Source organism: Labrus bergylta, chromosome 10 (genome assembly GCF_963930695.1).
Source record: "Labrus bergylta chromosome 10, fLabBer1.1, whole genome shotgun sequence".
Classification (NCBI taxonomy): Eukaryota; Metazoa; Chordata; class Actinopteri; order Labriformes; family Labridae; genus Labrus; species Labrus bergylta.
In genome coordinates this window covers 15654472-15668590 of record NC_089204.1, presented here as the reverse complement: position 1 = coordinate 15668590, position 14119 = coordinate 15654472, and the positions used below count along the sequence as shown (strand labels likewise).

The following is a 14119-nucleotide window of genomic DNA, read 5'->3' as shown; positions in this document are numbered from 1 at the left end:
GTGTGAATGGGTAGGTGTGACCTGTAGTGTAAAAAGGGCTTTGAGTAGTCAGAATAGAGATCCATACAAGCTTAAGTCCATTTACCATTGCTAGGCTATCCGGTGCCCTGATTCATTTTTGTTTTACTCTTTTATTGATTTCCAACTGGTCTATATTGTAAACATTATAGTTAGTATCACTAGCTGCCGTAACTTTTTGGTTTGTCTTCTTGTAGTTTGTATGAGCTTTGAGAAGGACACGTTTTTTATTGAGAGATAACAATATGTATGCAGTATCCAGACTGGGGTAGACAGTTTGCAGGATGCACTGCTTCCTGTGTGGAAAGAATTGGAAGTATAACAGTTGTTGTTGATATTTTACTCTATACGATTTAATATATTAAAAGATCCAATATTACACTCAAAGATTTATTCAAAGACTGTTTCCCGTGAATTACATTGATTTCTGGACATTTTTTAAGTGTATCGACTATATAGATAACTTCACACAAAACCAGATTAGGTGTTATGATGACTTTTCTGTGAATGTATTCTTAAGCCTTACTGTGGTTTTGGGAAGTATCAATTCCCACACAGTTCAGAAGTTACTCAAAAAAAGAAAAGAAAAACGGGAACAATTCTTGTTCCTAAGCTGCTTAATGAGGCATAACAGAGTTGAAATACAGTAACAGAGGAAGGAAGAAAACCCTGTAGAAGACATGATACACTGGTTGTGAGTCAAACTCACCTCTTTCCACAACATCCACCCATACAGCCCCTCTGGCTCAATCTGAGGACCATGTCTTTGCAGGGCTCGGTCCTGGAGCCAGGATTCTTATGACATGCCAGTCTGTTGGAGGCTCCAGAGCAACCAGTAGTTTGTTTTGATGAGTCAATTTAATACTCAACAAGAGTTTGGCGCCGAAGGGTCCGACTCCAGGCTGTTTTTTTAAGGAATGGATGTGGGAGGTGTGAATGGTGCTGTCATGCAACACAGGGAAGATCTGGTCCGGTATGCACTTAACATACTTGTGTGTGTGTATTTTTCTTAAGGGGAACTGTGTCATGGTAAGGCACAAAAGTGTTCCCTTTAGCAGACTAGAAAACATTTATTGGACATTTCAGCATGTGTCCTCATGCGTTGGTTTTGTTAAGCATGAGCCCCTGTCTTAATCTAACTTCACTTTGTTCACATCTGCTTTCAACAACACAGCCTGGGTTTACATTCCTCACCTCGTTTCTAATGCTCAAGGCCTTTTCCTGACCCACTCCACATATTTCATGCCTTGCTGTTTATAGCTGATGAGTGTGAGTATTGTTGTGGCAACGCTTCCTCAGGTCAAGTGCTTGGCATCCGGCCCAAGTGGATTATTCTAATCTGCCTTGTTACCCACTACTCCTTTTTTCCGCCATACTCATAGCTATGAAGAAGCTCATCATGGCTAAAAGTTGCCCACTTGAGTGTCTGTGTAGACACAGTGTTGGTTACAGCACCTGGGAAGTGGTTTGCTTTGTATAACAGTTATAAGCTCTCTGGTGTACGCTAATGGTTACCTCAGAGAGCCCAGACACCACAGAGTGTGCATGTCCTGTAATATGTTTCTGTAAAAAGGGCGATAAAAAAGACAGATGGCTGAAACGTATTAATATTTTACTCACCATGTAAGTGGGCATGTGTGCACTCCTAAGCAGGCTGTTCATCACATGGTAAGTCTAGTGTTTATTCATATTTAGAATTATGGTATTTGGTGATAGTGACAAGGTGGCAATAAGATGCAGCTGGGAGTAAACATGATGAGTGGATTTACTGGCTAACATCATTCCCTATCTGTAATTTCATTAGCTATTCATTCCAGGATTAGGCTACATTTGAGGCCAAGAGAAAATCCAAACCTCGTACATGTGCATCTGTACCGTGCATACAGGCTCAACACTTTTACAAGCAACATTAGGAATTCTAAATATGTATAACGGAAATCTCAAGTTAAACTTAATTTGTTATACAAATTCATGTGCCCTGTTCAAAATTAAAATCAATACAACATAAATGCCAATGTGTTCAGTCCGTTTAAAACAAAGATATTGAATCAATTTAAGCCTGGTGGGTCTTGGGGTCATCCCCCTGGACATTCTCGGAATCAAACACTGTAATTCTTGTCATAAATTGAGCACATGGTCAATTTATTTTAATATGGTGCAAACAGACTGACGTTTCAACACAGCAGGTGTCTTCCTTAAGGCGCACTCACACTACGGCCAGTTGTCCTGTACCGCGCTAAAGCAAGATTCCCCCCGCCTACCCCCACTGGCCTGCACGCACACTGCTCCAGGACTAACCGTGTAGCCTACGTAACATCGCTATAAAACTGCTGCTCTTAGATAGCTAATTTGTGTGCAGCCCCTCACTCTGACATTTCTTCATTAGTGCATGTGTGTATTTCAGTTTAAGTGTGTGTGTGTAGCTTGTTCCAAAAACGGTGAAAAACACAAATCCCCCTCAGGGATCAAGGCTCACTGCAGCTTTTCAAATAACAATGTCCAATGTCATGGGACTCATGTGATTTTTCCATATTGTATGTTTCCATCCATCTTAGAATAAATATTAGACCACAGAAGCGCACGCACGCACACACACACACACACACACACACACACACACACACACACACACACACACACACACACACACACACACACACACACACACACACACACTGGAGAAGACCTCCAGGGACCATTGATCATGAGAAGTGTGTGTCTGTCTGAGAGTGGGCAGGGAATTGGGACTTTGTGTGTGCATTGATATGCTGACTCGCCTGTATAAATCACACTGAAGTAGACTTACACCTTAGACTTACACTGTGTGTAGGCTCCTCTAGTCTCTTGTTGGTCCAGTATGTGTTGAGCTTTAGTTAAATATTGAAATGAAGTTATCTTCAAACCATGCAAAAGATTATTTATCTGTTTATTATTGTCTTTGTAACTCATGTCAGAAGCTCACACTCTGGTTTGTATTGATATTACAGTCTTATCTGTGTGGGTACAGACAGCTGAGCCTCAGGAAATGTATTTCATGCAACATTAAGTCTTTATAACCTTGCATCAGCAGTGATTTCTCCCGTCATAAGGCTCTCCGTTGATTTTATAGTTCCTCTCGATGGAAATGGTTTATGTGGTGCCAGTACACTCTGTGGGCTTATTTTCAGACAGTAGATTGGAGTTTTTGTGTGGTCTGCATGGCGCTGTGTGAATGGAAATGAGTCTGATCTTTTACTGCTGGAGTCAGGAAGAACAGTTGCCAGCCACAGAGAGATGGATATACCATTAGCAAGTTACAGTTATCATCACAGCACACAGCCAATCAAATATTGTTGGAGGCTTATTTATGAAATCCATTTCACGCTGAAAAGCAAAACTGGGCAGATTTTGTTGTCAGTATGTGTTGTCAGACATTAAGTTAGTTTTGGCAGGTAACCGCAGCTAAACTCTGGCTGGTCTCTCTCTCTACTCTGAAACTCTATTGGTTCCTGTGGTGATATGATGAAAAATGAAGTCATTGGTATTGTGTAATTTGTTGCTGTACTTTTTCTGCTCATAATAAATGAGCTGAGATTTTTAAAAGATAGATAGGATCTCACCAATAACAATGACTATTTGCAGAATAAAATATTCTTGCACCAAGATTTCAGAAATGAGCCATTAAATCTGTTTTTATATCAACTAAACATGGTCTGACCAATTGGTGACTTTGCTATAGTACCTGTACAGTGTTGCAAGTGTAATGAACAAAAAATAAAATTGCAACCAGCAGTTACAGATGACCGTTATATTTGGTGCACAAATCCTTTGGATTTAATACACGTTTCCTGTATTTAAAAACATGCAGTTATACCATGTTTCTGCGCAAGACTGCACTATATGGGACTCAGTGTAGAGCAGGTGGACACATCTTTTTTTATGTGATAGCTCTTTTAGTTTAGTTCTGAAGCGAATTTCTCATATGCATTCCATACAATGGTAATAAGTTAATGCTCAAAGTTACCCTGTTTCATTTTTAAAATGAACAGAAATACTATATTTGCTTAGGGGAGGGGTCTCACCTGGGTAGAGTATTAAAGTAGAGGTGGACTTCTCTGTGATGATAAGTGTTTCTGCTTCGATATCATTGCAACATGCAATTGGCTTTATAAACAAAAGAGATCAAAGTAAGGAAAGGCAAGCAGAAAAATAGAGCACAGAGAAGCTTATTTTAGTGGAATGTCATTAACACACCTACTCACTGTTTATACTTATTTTAGAAATACTAAAAAAAAAAGTCCTCCATATCCCAATTCCCAGGTGACGATGATGCAATACCTCTCATCCTCCCTCACACTTTTCATGTTCTGCAATGCCGACGCCATCTGTTCACAATCATTGATCAGGCCAGTTTGGTGAAAGAGAAGAGAGAGAATCAAAGATGGAAGAGGAAAAAGAGAATCTGCCGTCAGGTTTGCCAGTCCCCCTTCTCTCCACCCGCCTCCACCCCACAGATCAGTTTCCGAGTCATCGAGCGTCTAATCCTCACAGTGTGCAAACCAATCCTTGTCTGACCCCCCTGTGAAACTTTACACACTGGACACCAGACCCAGGGCGTCTGAAAACCAGCACCACTTACAAGAAAGAGATGTATGGTCAGCTTCAGCCTTCCTCCCTTTTCCTGCAGCTGTGAGACCTCCTGCATGATATGCTACATCATTCTTTGGTTTATTCACCATTTTGAAAAAAAAAAACAATAACAGAATGATGATGTTAATGATGTTTTATTGTAGCTCTCACTATTTATTTCACTGAGTTAGACATCATGTCAGCTGTACTCAGGGGTGAAGAGGTAATAACACGTCCCTTCCACTCAGTGTATTTTGGCACATTCAGCTCTGGCTGACATTGCTGGATTACTCCTTTCTGAATGAGGAATCTTTATCTGGCAGATTATTTTATCATTTTGAGCTGATGACTGTGGACTCTGAGCTGGCTGAAGACATGCTGGCTTTGTCACAGGTATCAATACATTTATTGGATAGTATTTCTCAAAGCCATACATAACTACACCAAAAGACTTGTTTTGTCCGCAACCAACTTTTCACTTTGCTGTCAAAAAAAGTGGAGAAAGCAGAAAATATTCACAGGAAGAGGCTGGAATCTGGAAATGTAACTTTTTTTCCCTCAAAAATGATTGTTATATTTCAATATTGGGTGCATACCCGGTTTGTTTTTTTGTGAACAAAAAGACAAAAAATCAAATCAAAGGAAAAAAGACCTCAAAGTGTGAGTTGGAATTTGTTTATACTATAGATGTTTTTCTTCTTTTTCCTCTGTTTACCAGATTGACAGACTATTCCATGGTTCTACTCAGGCTTCAAGGCACTTCTGTCAAAATGTAAATGATATTGTTATTGATAGTTGTTGTAGAACAAGTACTGTTACATTCGTCACAAAGATTACAAAAAACCACTGGCGTTGCACAATATACACACATACAGATTAGGGATGGGCAATATATCAAGTTTTTGAGATATATTGATATATTTTCAAACAAGATATAGGGTAAGACAATATCGTTAATATCGATATAGTTTATGTTGCATTAAAATAATGTTATAGAGGTGCCAGTTCACCTTTTTCTCATCTCACTGATGATGACTGACTATCTGTCCCTCTTAACCCTGCTCCTCCTCTTTCTCTCTTTTATTGTATTTTAGGACATTTTTTATTTTATAATATTACTTTTTAAATTCACAAACAGGTAGTTTATTTTCCACGTGTTTTCACAGTTAATAAAATACATATCGATATATATCGAGTATTGCCATTCCGCTAATCAATATCAAGATATGGTCCATATTTCCCAGCCCTAAATCAGATGGTGGCGCCCACAAATCGGCCATCAGATTTCTTTAAAAGTCTCAAAGCTGTTTTTGAATGCTGTCACATACAGGTGGGGAAATGTACAAATCGAGATTCTTCTATTCCAAGATTTAAAATCGTTTTTTTTTTTCTTTCCCCAGCCCTACTATCACACACGGGTATTCGGCTAGTACTCTGTTAATTCTAAAGTTGAAGGATCAAAAATAGTGGCGTGAAAATGGTTCTGGAACATCTCTGTGAAGTACCTTAATTGCCTCGATAGCAACCACTGCTGCATCAAGCGTTGATCATGTTGTTGAGTGACTCAAACTACATTTACTTCCTGCCCCTACTCGTCACATGCAATGTCTGACTTTATAGATTGAAATCCGAACAGGTGGCAAGTCTGGTGCTGCCCAATTTTTTTTTGACAGCAGACATTTGTCAGCATTCTTTAGAAATGCCTCTTTGGTGGCAGACTTTGCTTTCTGTTACTTTATCTGATTGGGATTGTTATCTAGAACTGAACACACAAAAGTAATGTGAGCTTTGGGCTGGAGGAAAGAAAATAAAATTCATGCTACTGTGCTGGTTTTATGTAAACTTAGTCGACACATGTTAAAGTTCACCATCGGTTCATAAAGGGTACACACCATCCATCAAAAGAGACGCACAATTAAGATATAGAAGAGTTGGAAAAAAGTAGAGAAGCTTGCAGTCTCCTTTTAGCTCCCACAAGGCACTCATGTGCAACATGAAAGGTGTGAAAATGTCTTGAAGCCTTTGAGTGTTGGAGGATGTGGGGAGAGCCAGTAATACTGGTATGATAAGGTATCGGATGACCTTCTTGATGAAAGACTTCAAAAATCACAGCAGTCACAAGTGAGAAGATGCTCTCATTTTTCTTCCTCGAGCAGGACACATAAACACCAAAACAAAAACTTCACTTCACTTTGAAAATGAAGACAACCGGTTGGTCTCAGCAGCAGTTGTGTTCATATTGAATAGCCAGACATGTGCAGACAACTAAATACATGTCACCCTCTCTGTTCCAGGCTGCTGTTCTTATTTATTGATCTTACGACCAACTTTAGGAGAAGGAGATCATTACCACTTTTTAGATTTTTTAGCTTTTGGCTTTTTTGGAGTTTGGCGCTTTCTGCTCAAGTTCTCATGTTGTTAATGTATTTGTTGCATCTGTGTCCAGTAAAGCAACAAATAATAGATACACCTATTTTTTTGTGATGACCTTTTTTAAGTTTAGTCGTCCATCTGAAGCTTCAAACGTTCCTAGTTTCTTAAATGTGACATATACTGCTTTTTTCTTTCATGATACAACTGGATATAATTTAGTTAAAGTTTTGGTTTAACAAAACACTGACCTGGAATATATGGTGTTGTCACATATGCACAAAAGAGCTGCATGTGTGAACACAAACGGCAAACATTTTCATTGGATAAGCTGAATGAAAGCAGCAGGTAAAAGACAGGAAAACTCATTGTGATAATGATGTTTATAACATGCAACCAGTGGGATCACTGTGCACTTTATTACGCTGCTTCATGCTCCTTTCTGTTTGCCTATATTTCCTCTACTCTTTAGTTATTACCGTGGATATGGCCAATCAGTATTGTCATACAGGCAAAAAGTTCTAACTTGAAAAAGATGAATAGACCGATCGAGAAGAAAATTGTCAGTTGTTGATAAAAACAGCTCATGCATCTTTTGGCACCTTCTTCACAAGTGATCTTACATAATAGTTTGCCAATGAAGCTTTTTCTCTGACCATTACTGTGTTGGAAATTTAAGACTTTTTTCCAAGTTCTCGCAAATCTCAACAGTCTGGCAGCAGATTAAGCACATACAATTGGGGTGTTTTCCTCTGAATATCATATGACTTTCTCCCTTGTATCTTCACTTCTTTCCAGAGTTTCAACGTCTATTATTATTGATTTTTAATTGCTTTGGTTCGCAATGTAAACTTTGACGCGTATTTCAGCGACCTTGTGTCTGTGATGCATCAACCATTGCTTTGTGATGTTGCCTATTTTGCCTTTGAATGTTGACTCCACAATCAATTAGTAATGCCTGAGTCTATGTCAAATGGAAAGCTGTCATCAGTGGGCTGCTGGCTCAATCTTTGTTTTACCTGTTAGGTAAAATGTTTTGACTTTACAGAAAACCATTTAACTCAAGATCTTGTACGGTTAAACTTGAAATACAGTATTATCATTCGCTAACTTTAGCTTTCAATTTTTTTTGAAGATGTTAGGTATGGTATAAATTGTCAAATAAGCCAAAACCACCTAATCCATAGGCTTTAGTGCCACTGATTCTCATACTGAGAATCTACCTCTTACCTATGCATCCAGTTGACCTAGCAGATTAGTCAGCACTGTACTGAAACTCCCTCTGTGAGTCTCTGTGGGTGACCCTGTTACACTATCATATAACCCAGAAATCATGAAGGAGAAACCCGCTGGTTTAAGATGTGTGTCGTGCTTTGTGATCCTGAAAGTGTGTCACCCTTTGACTTACCAGCACCTACCCCTGTCAAGCATTACTCACCTTAAATAACAATATGAAAGCTTTGAGCAGAGAACTCCCTGTGGGATGGCTAAATGTCACTTTTGGCATGCTAAATATGACAGCATGAAGGCAGAAGTGCAGCTGCAAGCCTGCCTTTATGTTAACACGAAGATATGTGTTTGCTCCTAACCGTGTGAAAGTGCATTTGCTTGTTGTGTGTTATGCTCTGTTGGCAGGTGTTATCCATGCGTGCCTTCTTGCAGTTAAGTTTCACAAGGACTTTTGTAGGTGTGAGGTTGCTGTTCCTGCTGTCAGCAGCACGTTGTTACCATCCCTGACCCCAGCCAGCAGAGTCAGTCTCTCTGAGCTCTAGATCTATTGTTGTAGGACTGTGTGTCTTGGTAGCTAAGCAGCGGCGGGCACACAGCCAAACTGAGCTCTGTGTCATACAGAGTTGCAGAGGCTGAGAGTTTAGTCAGACACACACCCATACATTTAACACATGTATAACTAGGATGCCAAGTTCTAAGGAAGTTCAAAAGCATAGCAGAAAGTTATATAAGATTAGATAAAATGCATGTTTAATGCCTCTTTCATACAATTGACATGGGTTGTTTTCCAGCATCACTTAACTTAATTAAGAAAAAATAAATAAAGGTTGAATTAAAGAAAACAAAGCTGTATGTACACGTTTCCTTGAAATAAATACAATTAAATATAAGTATGTTTTGTTGGGCTGCTTTACACCTGAAGGCTGAACAGAGAATGGTCCAGTATGAAGATTGTTTCTAGGAGTGTGGATGAGTTGATGTTGTTGGGCGACAGAGGAGACAACAAGAGGAAAAAAAGTGTTGATCTAAAAAAACGTAAGCAGTATGTTATGCAGAGTCAAATAATGACTCTTTTTAATTCTTGGTAACAGCAGAGTTGTTTCAGGAAAGTAATTGAGCACCACAGACACGTTTTCCACAACAGCTCTTACTGAATCAGACCTATATTTCTGTTGGTCTTTAGGATCTGGATCCATAGGTTAAAATCAATTCCTGGCAAGTCAGCCAACAGCTCCCTGGACACTGCTGACTGTGTGCACATGAGTGCGTGCACAAGGAGGATTTTACATGCACACACTTTATAGCAGAGTGTTTTAGTTTGCACTGGCAATGCTGCATGCATGTGAGTGTCTGGGATTAACCCCTTCTGTCAGGGGAGCAGGTGGAGCTCAGGCTTACATCCAGTTTTATGCAGTTCGAACACACCCTAGTCCACCCCCCTCTTCTTGCTGCACACTCTCCCAGCTCCTTCATTTTGCACATTGCTTCCATTCTGAAGAGAACCTCTCTCCTACATACTGATCTCAGTGTCCACTGTCAAGAAAAAACTTTGATTCAAAACCATCACACCAACTCTGCCCATGAGAGGTATTTGGACTAACTATATGAATTGCATGTGTTAACTTCCGTTTGTTGAACCCTGATTTCCTCAATCCTCTTTTCTCCCCATACAGTCCCTGATAAGAGAATATAGAGCTATTGTTAACACAATGTTAACACCTTTGGAGAGAGATATCTGGGTGTGATATCTAACTGTTACTGTTACTTCAACAGGTGTAAAGCTGTTAAACAGCTTTATAAATTAACATTGATGCATGTGCTCATGTAGGCTTTGTAGCTTGATATAGCTTAAATAAGAAGCTCCTCTCCACCATCACCCACAGTGCATCAAAAGTGGTCAATCTAGCACTTGATAGTGTTAGCTTTTGGCTCCTGACTCCTTGCACTTTTTACCCTGCGTTGTGCAGTAGTGTGTCAACACAGGACTTTAGTGAGCATGTGGGCAGGAAGTTTGACTGAACCTCTGTTCAGAGTGATTGGCATTAAATGGTGTGTAAGTGCAGGCAACACATTGTACTGGAATTACGCAATATTGTCTTTATGGCTGCAGAACATTGTATTGTGCATGCTGTTTGTTGGAAGCGTAGAAAATAATCCAAATAACTGTTTTTAACATATTCATTTTGTGGAAGAAAGTCAGATAAGAAATTATTTTTGTCCACCTAGAGGCAAAGTGAACCCTCTGTTTTTTTCTCAAAATCCCACTGACTTTTTATAACCCACTGACTATTACTTTACAGAATGATACCAATTTACCAGGAACCTTTGTTAATGGTCAAATTTAATCAGAATGTTCCTGGTTAAATCAAGGGTAAATTATTAATACATTTTTCAAGTAAAGCATCTTTGAAATTCACAGAGTACGGTATGTGATGCTGACAATGTAATTCATAGGTTAAGTTAAAATACAGGGTACATTTTTACAGAGACGATAATGAAAACATTGTCTTCATGTATTCTGAATAAAGCTTCCGTCTGCCGTTGCGTCTGAAATATTTACTTGGAAGACCTCTGTGTGAACTTCTCCCACTTGCTCTGATGGGAATGTATCTGTATCTGCTCATTAGAACTCAGTGAGAGCATCCAGGAACAAAGCCCTCAATCCCCATACATCATCAAAACACTTTACTTCCTATCCTTTATTCATATGTGGTTTTGCACTCTCTTAGCAGAAAGGCACTCTGGGAATTGTAGGAGAAATTTTCAGCTTTATAAAAGGGACGGCTTCCTGGAAGTGACGTTATTGTTTGTGTTCTACACTCAGAAAAAATAACCTATTAATGAAATGTTTTTCATGTCAATTGTGTTGAAGAGGAAACAAGTTGAACTAAAACCCAGAATGTTGAGATTCACACGGGAATCTTTAACTTGTGAAAACAGGAAGTTCATTCTCGACTCGTTTTCATGCTTTTTTTCTCATTTGAGCATGGACTGGTTCTCTAAAGTCAGTATTTAAAGACACACACCTAGTTCATAAAAAACAGTAAGTCACATTTTCTCCCAACCTAGCTCCTCCTAACTATATCTTGGCCCTTATTTTCTGATGAAAGACTTTATTTTGGAAACTTGGTCAGGGGTTTGAAGTATACGTGGGTGCACCTTGCATGTTTACCTGTGGTTGCTCACTTTGTTAAGAGCAAGCATAAAGTGATAGTTTTGTTTTCATGGTGTTATACTCTCACTATTAGTAATGCTCTGATGATCTGTTGACGCTAACTAGGTCAAAAGTTAACATGTTTTTTTACATGACCTGAAAAAATTTGTGAAATTGAGATAAGCCAACTTTTTTGCAAAAGGTTTGTGTATGCTGCTTATTACTTCTATGATTTAAGTTGTGGTATTTAAAATGCCCCTAACCCTTTAACTTCATCCCTTGGGAGAACAAAATCCACTTTTAGCCAAAAAAGGAAAAAGGCTACAATTTGCATCCTCCTCTTACTTACTTTTCCCAGTTTCACTTGGATGATGTAATGCAAGGTTTCAGGATCCAAAAAACGAACCTGATTTGTAGAGCCCGACCGATTAATCGGCCAGCTGTTATTATCGGCCAATAGCATATTCAGTGATAAATCGGTATCGGCTAATTTTATCGCAGATATACCGATATTACGATATTTATTCACCAGTCAAATAGCGTTTCATTTTAGCATCATTGTATCACACTAGCAATTATCTTTCTGACCGTTACAAGCAGAATGTGTTATATGGATTAAAACAGATATCACACAGATAACACAAAGAAAGATATCATCTTATATTGGTATCTTATTTTTTAGTCTCACCAATATCGATATTGGTATTGGCCCCAAAAACCCATATCGGTCGGGGCCCTACAGGTTTGTTGTCATGAGATGTGAGCAATATCAACATGCACAAAATTAAACATAACCTAAATTCTCTAGAATCTCTGCTTTAAATCTTCTTCACGTAAAACCAACTTGAGTTAACATACTAATCTCAATGTAAATCCTTTCTCTGTCTCCCTGTAGGACAAGTGGCACTGCTGCTGCGAGAGACAGACTCATGAAGCATGAGAGGGTGGAGCTGAGGCTCAGCTGACCCTTCCCCTTCCTTCTCCTCCTTTACCCCCTGCTTCATTCGATCAGCACCTTCCCTCCCTTCCTTTCCCTTCCTGTCCTCCTCGCCCTGTTCGGATCTCACCAATCTTGCCTCCCCTCCTCGTGGAAGCTCGAATGGAGCCCTACCCAATGTACTCCCCAGAGCAGGAAAACATCTCCACCACCTCCTCCACCAAAGTGCCAGTGAAGTACGGAGAGCTCATTGTGCTGGGGTAAGCAAATATAAGTGACGTTCATCAACTGAATGACGATTCCAAAATTAGCTTTAAAAACTCTGTACCTGCCCCAAGCAACAGAATTCACTTACATTTATCAGGTGGTCAGAGAAACTAGATGACATTGTGTAAGTATTGAATGTTGTATGTATGGGCTGTGATTGATTGTGTTGGTCATTGATTAATCAATGAGTCATGGCTGATAACTGTTAGATGATGTAGGTCATGGTTGTTTGTTTACTGTTCTGTCTCAGTCTGAGCAGTGTTTCTAACACAGTGGGAACCACAAAGAATTCCCTATGCTTATGGACCTGAAAATGTGAGCCACCCTGGTGTATGTGGTTGTTAAAGTAATATTACTTTATGCCCTAATGACAGTTTCAAATTTTGATTCAAATGTATAGGGCTTGGGTGCTGGTTTGCTCAGTTGGTAAAGCAGGCGCCCAGTGTACTGAGGTTACAGTCCTTGTTGCATTTGAAGCTGGTTTCAGTCCCGATCATTTAGTGCATATCATCCACCATTTCTCTTTTCTCCACTCCCACACTCTTCTCCTCTCTTCAGCTTTCCTTTATATTATGAAGGTAGAAAGGCCAGTCATTAATATTTAATAAAAGGACTGACTATCTCGTGAGCAAAAATACTGTAAAATATCCTTGTGCAAAAAAATGCTGACCTTTCATTTTGGCGAGCCATTTTCACTATTTGAAGCTCAGTTTTGCAGATTATATTGTTTTTGGTTCTTTTGAGCCAACAAGTGATAGTGCTTGTGGGAGAAATATATTATGATGATGAGCAAAATTCCCTTTAATTGTAAACATGGTTTATGTTGTTCATAGGCAAACTCTACAGGGTATATTAAGGCACTGTGATTCAGACACAACATTGTAGAATGTTTTCATATTTGATGTGTCTGTGTATTGTTCCTTTGTTTATAATAAATGCCAGTGATGGCCCATCATAATTAAAGTAATAACTTTAGAACAATAGAAGTAGCTATTAGGAGAGAAAGGCTTTTTGTTGTGGTACAGAACCAATGTCTCGAGATAATCATCAGGAAGGCTTCAGAAGCACTTTGATTGGTCATTCAACTTGTGAATGTCTTGTGCTCCTCCAGAAAACAGAGACTTGGCATGTTTTTGTGCAAGTTTTGGCAAGTTCCACAGAGAGAGTACACACAGTTAGATTGTTTATCCAGAATTCGAATTTAGTGGGGCCAACATCGATATTTGGGAGAGGAAAAATTCTGATACCAATTTATATCTTTCTTAGATCTATTTTCGTTCTGTAGAGATAGATCGATATACATATACACTTTTATTGCATTTTTTTCCGTCAAAGGCAGTTATCAAACACGATATACAGAATAACATAGACAAGATGGGCACTCAAATGGAAAGTAACTACGTCACCGCTTGACACTCTGGAGGGTGATAATGTTTGTTATGATCCATGTAGTACCCTCTGCTGGTGACAACCTGAAAAAGAACTGCTGGTGTAATACATCGATACTCAAATGAAATGCTCTTTGACTGGTAGAC

At 39.2% G+C, this 14119-nt stretch overlaps 1 protein-coding gene across 1 annotated transcript in view; it reads left to right on the top strand.

Moving 5' to 3' along the window:
• Nucleotides 1-14119, top strand: part of peli1b (pellino E3 ubiquitin protein ligase 1b) — a 39233-nt gene that overhangs the window by 9184 nt on the left and 15930 nt on the right. Inside the window, exon 2 of the mRNA XM_020639017.3 lies at nucleotides 12276-12577. Coding sequence (XP_020494673.1) covers nucleotides 12480-12577 — 98 coding nt within the window. The 5' untranslated portion in view covers nucleotides 12276-12479. The remainder of the gene's footprint in view (nucleotides 1-12275; nucleotides 12578-14119) is intronic.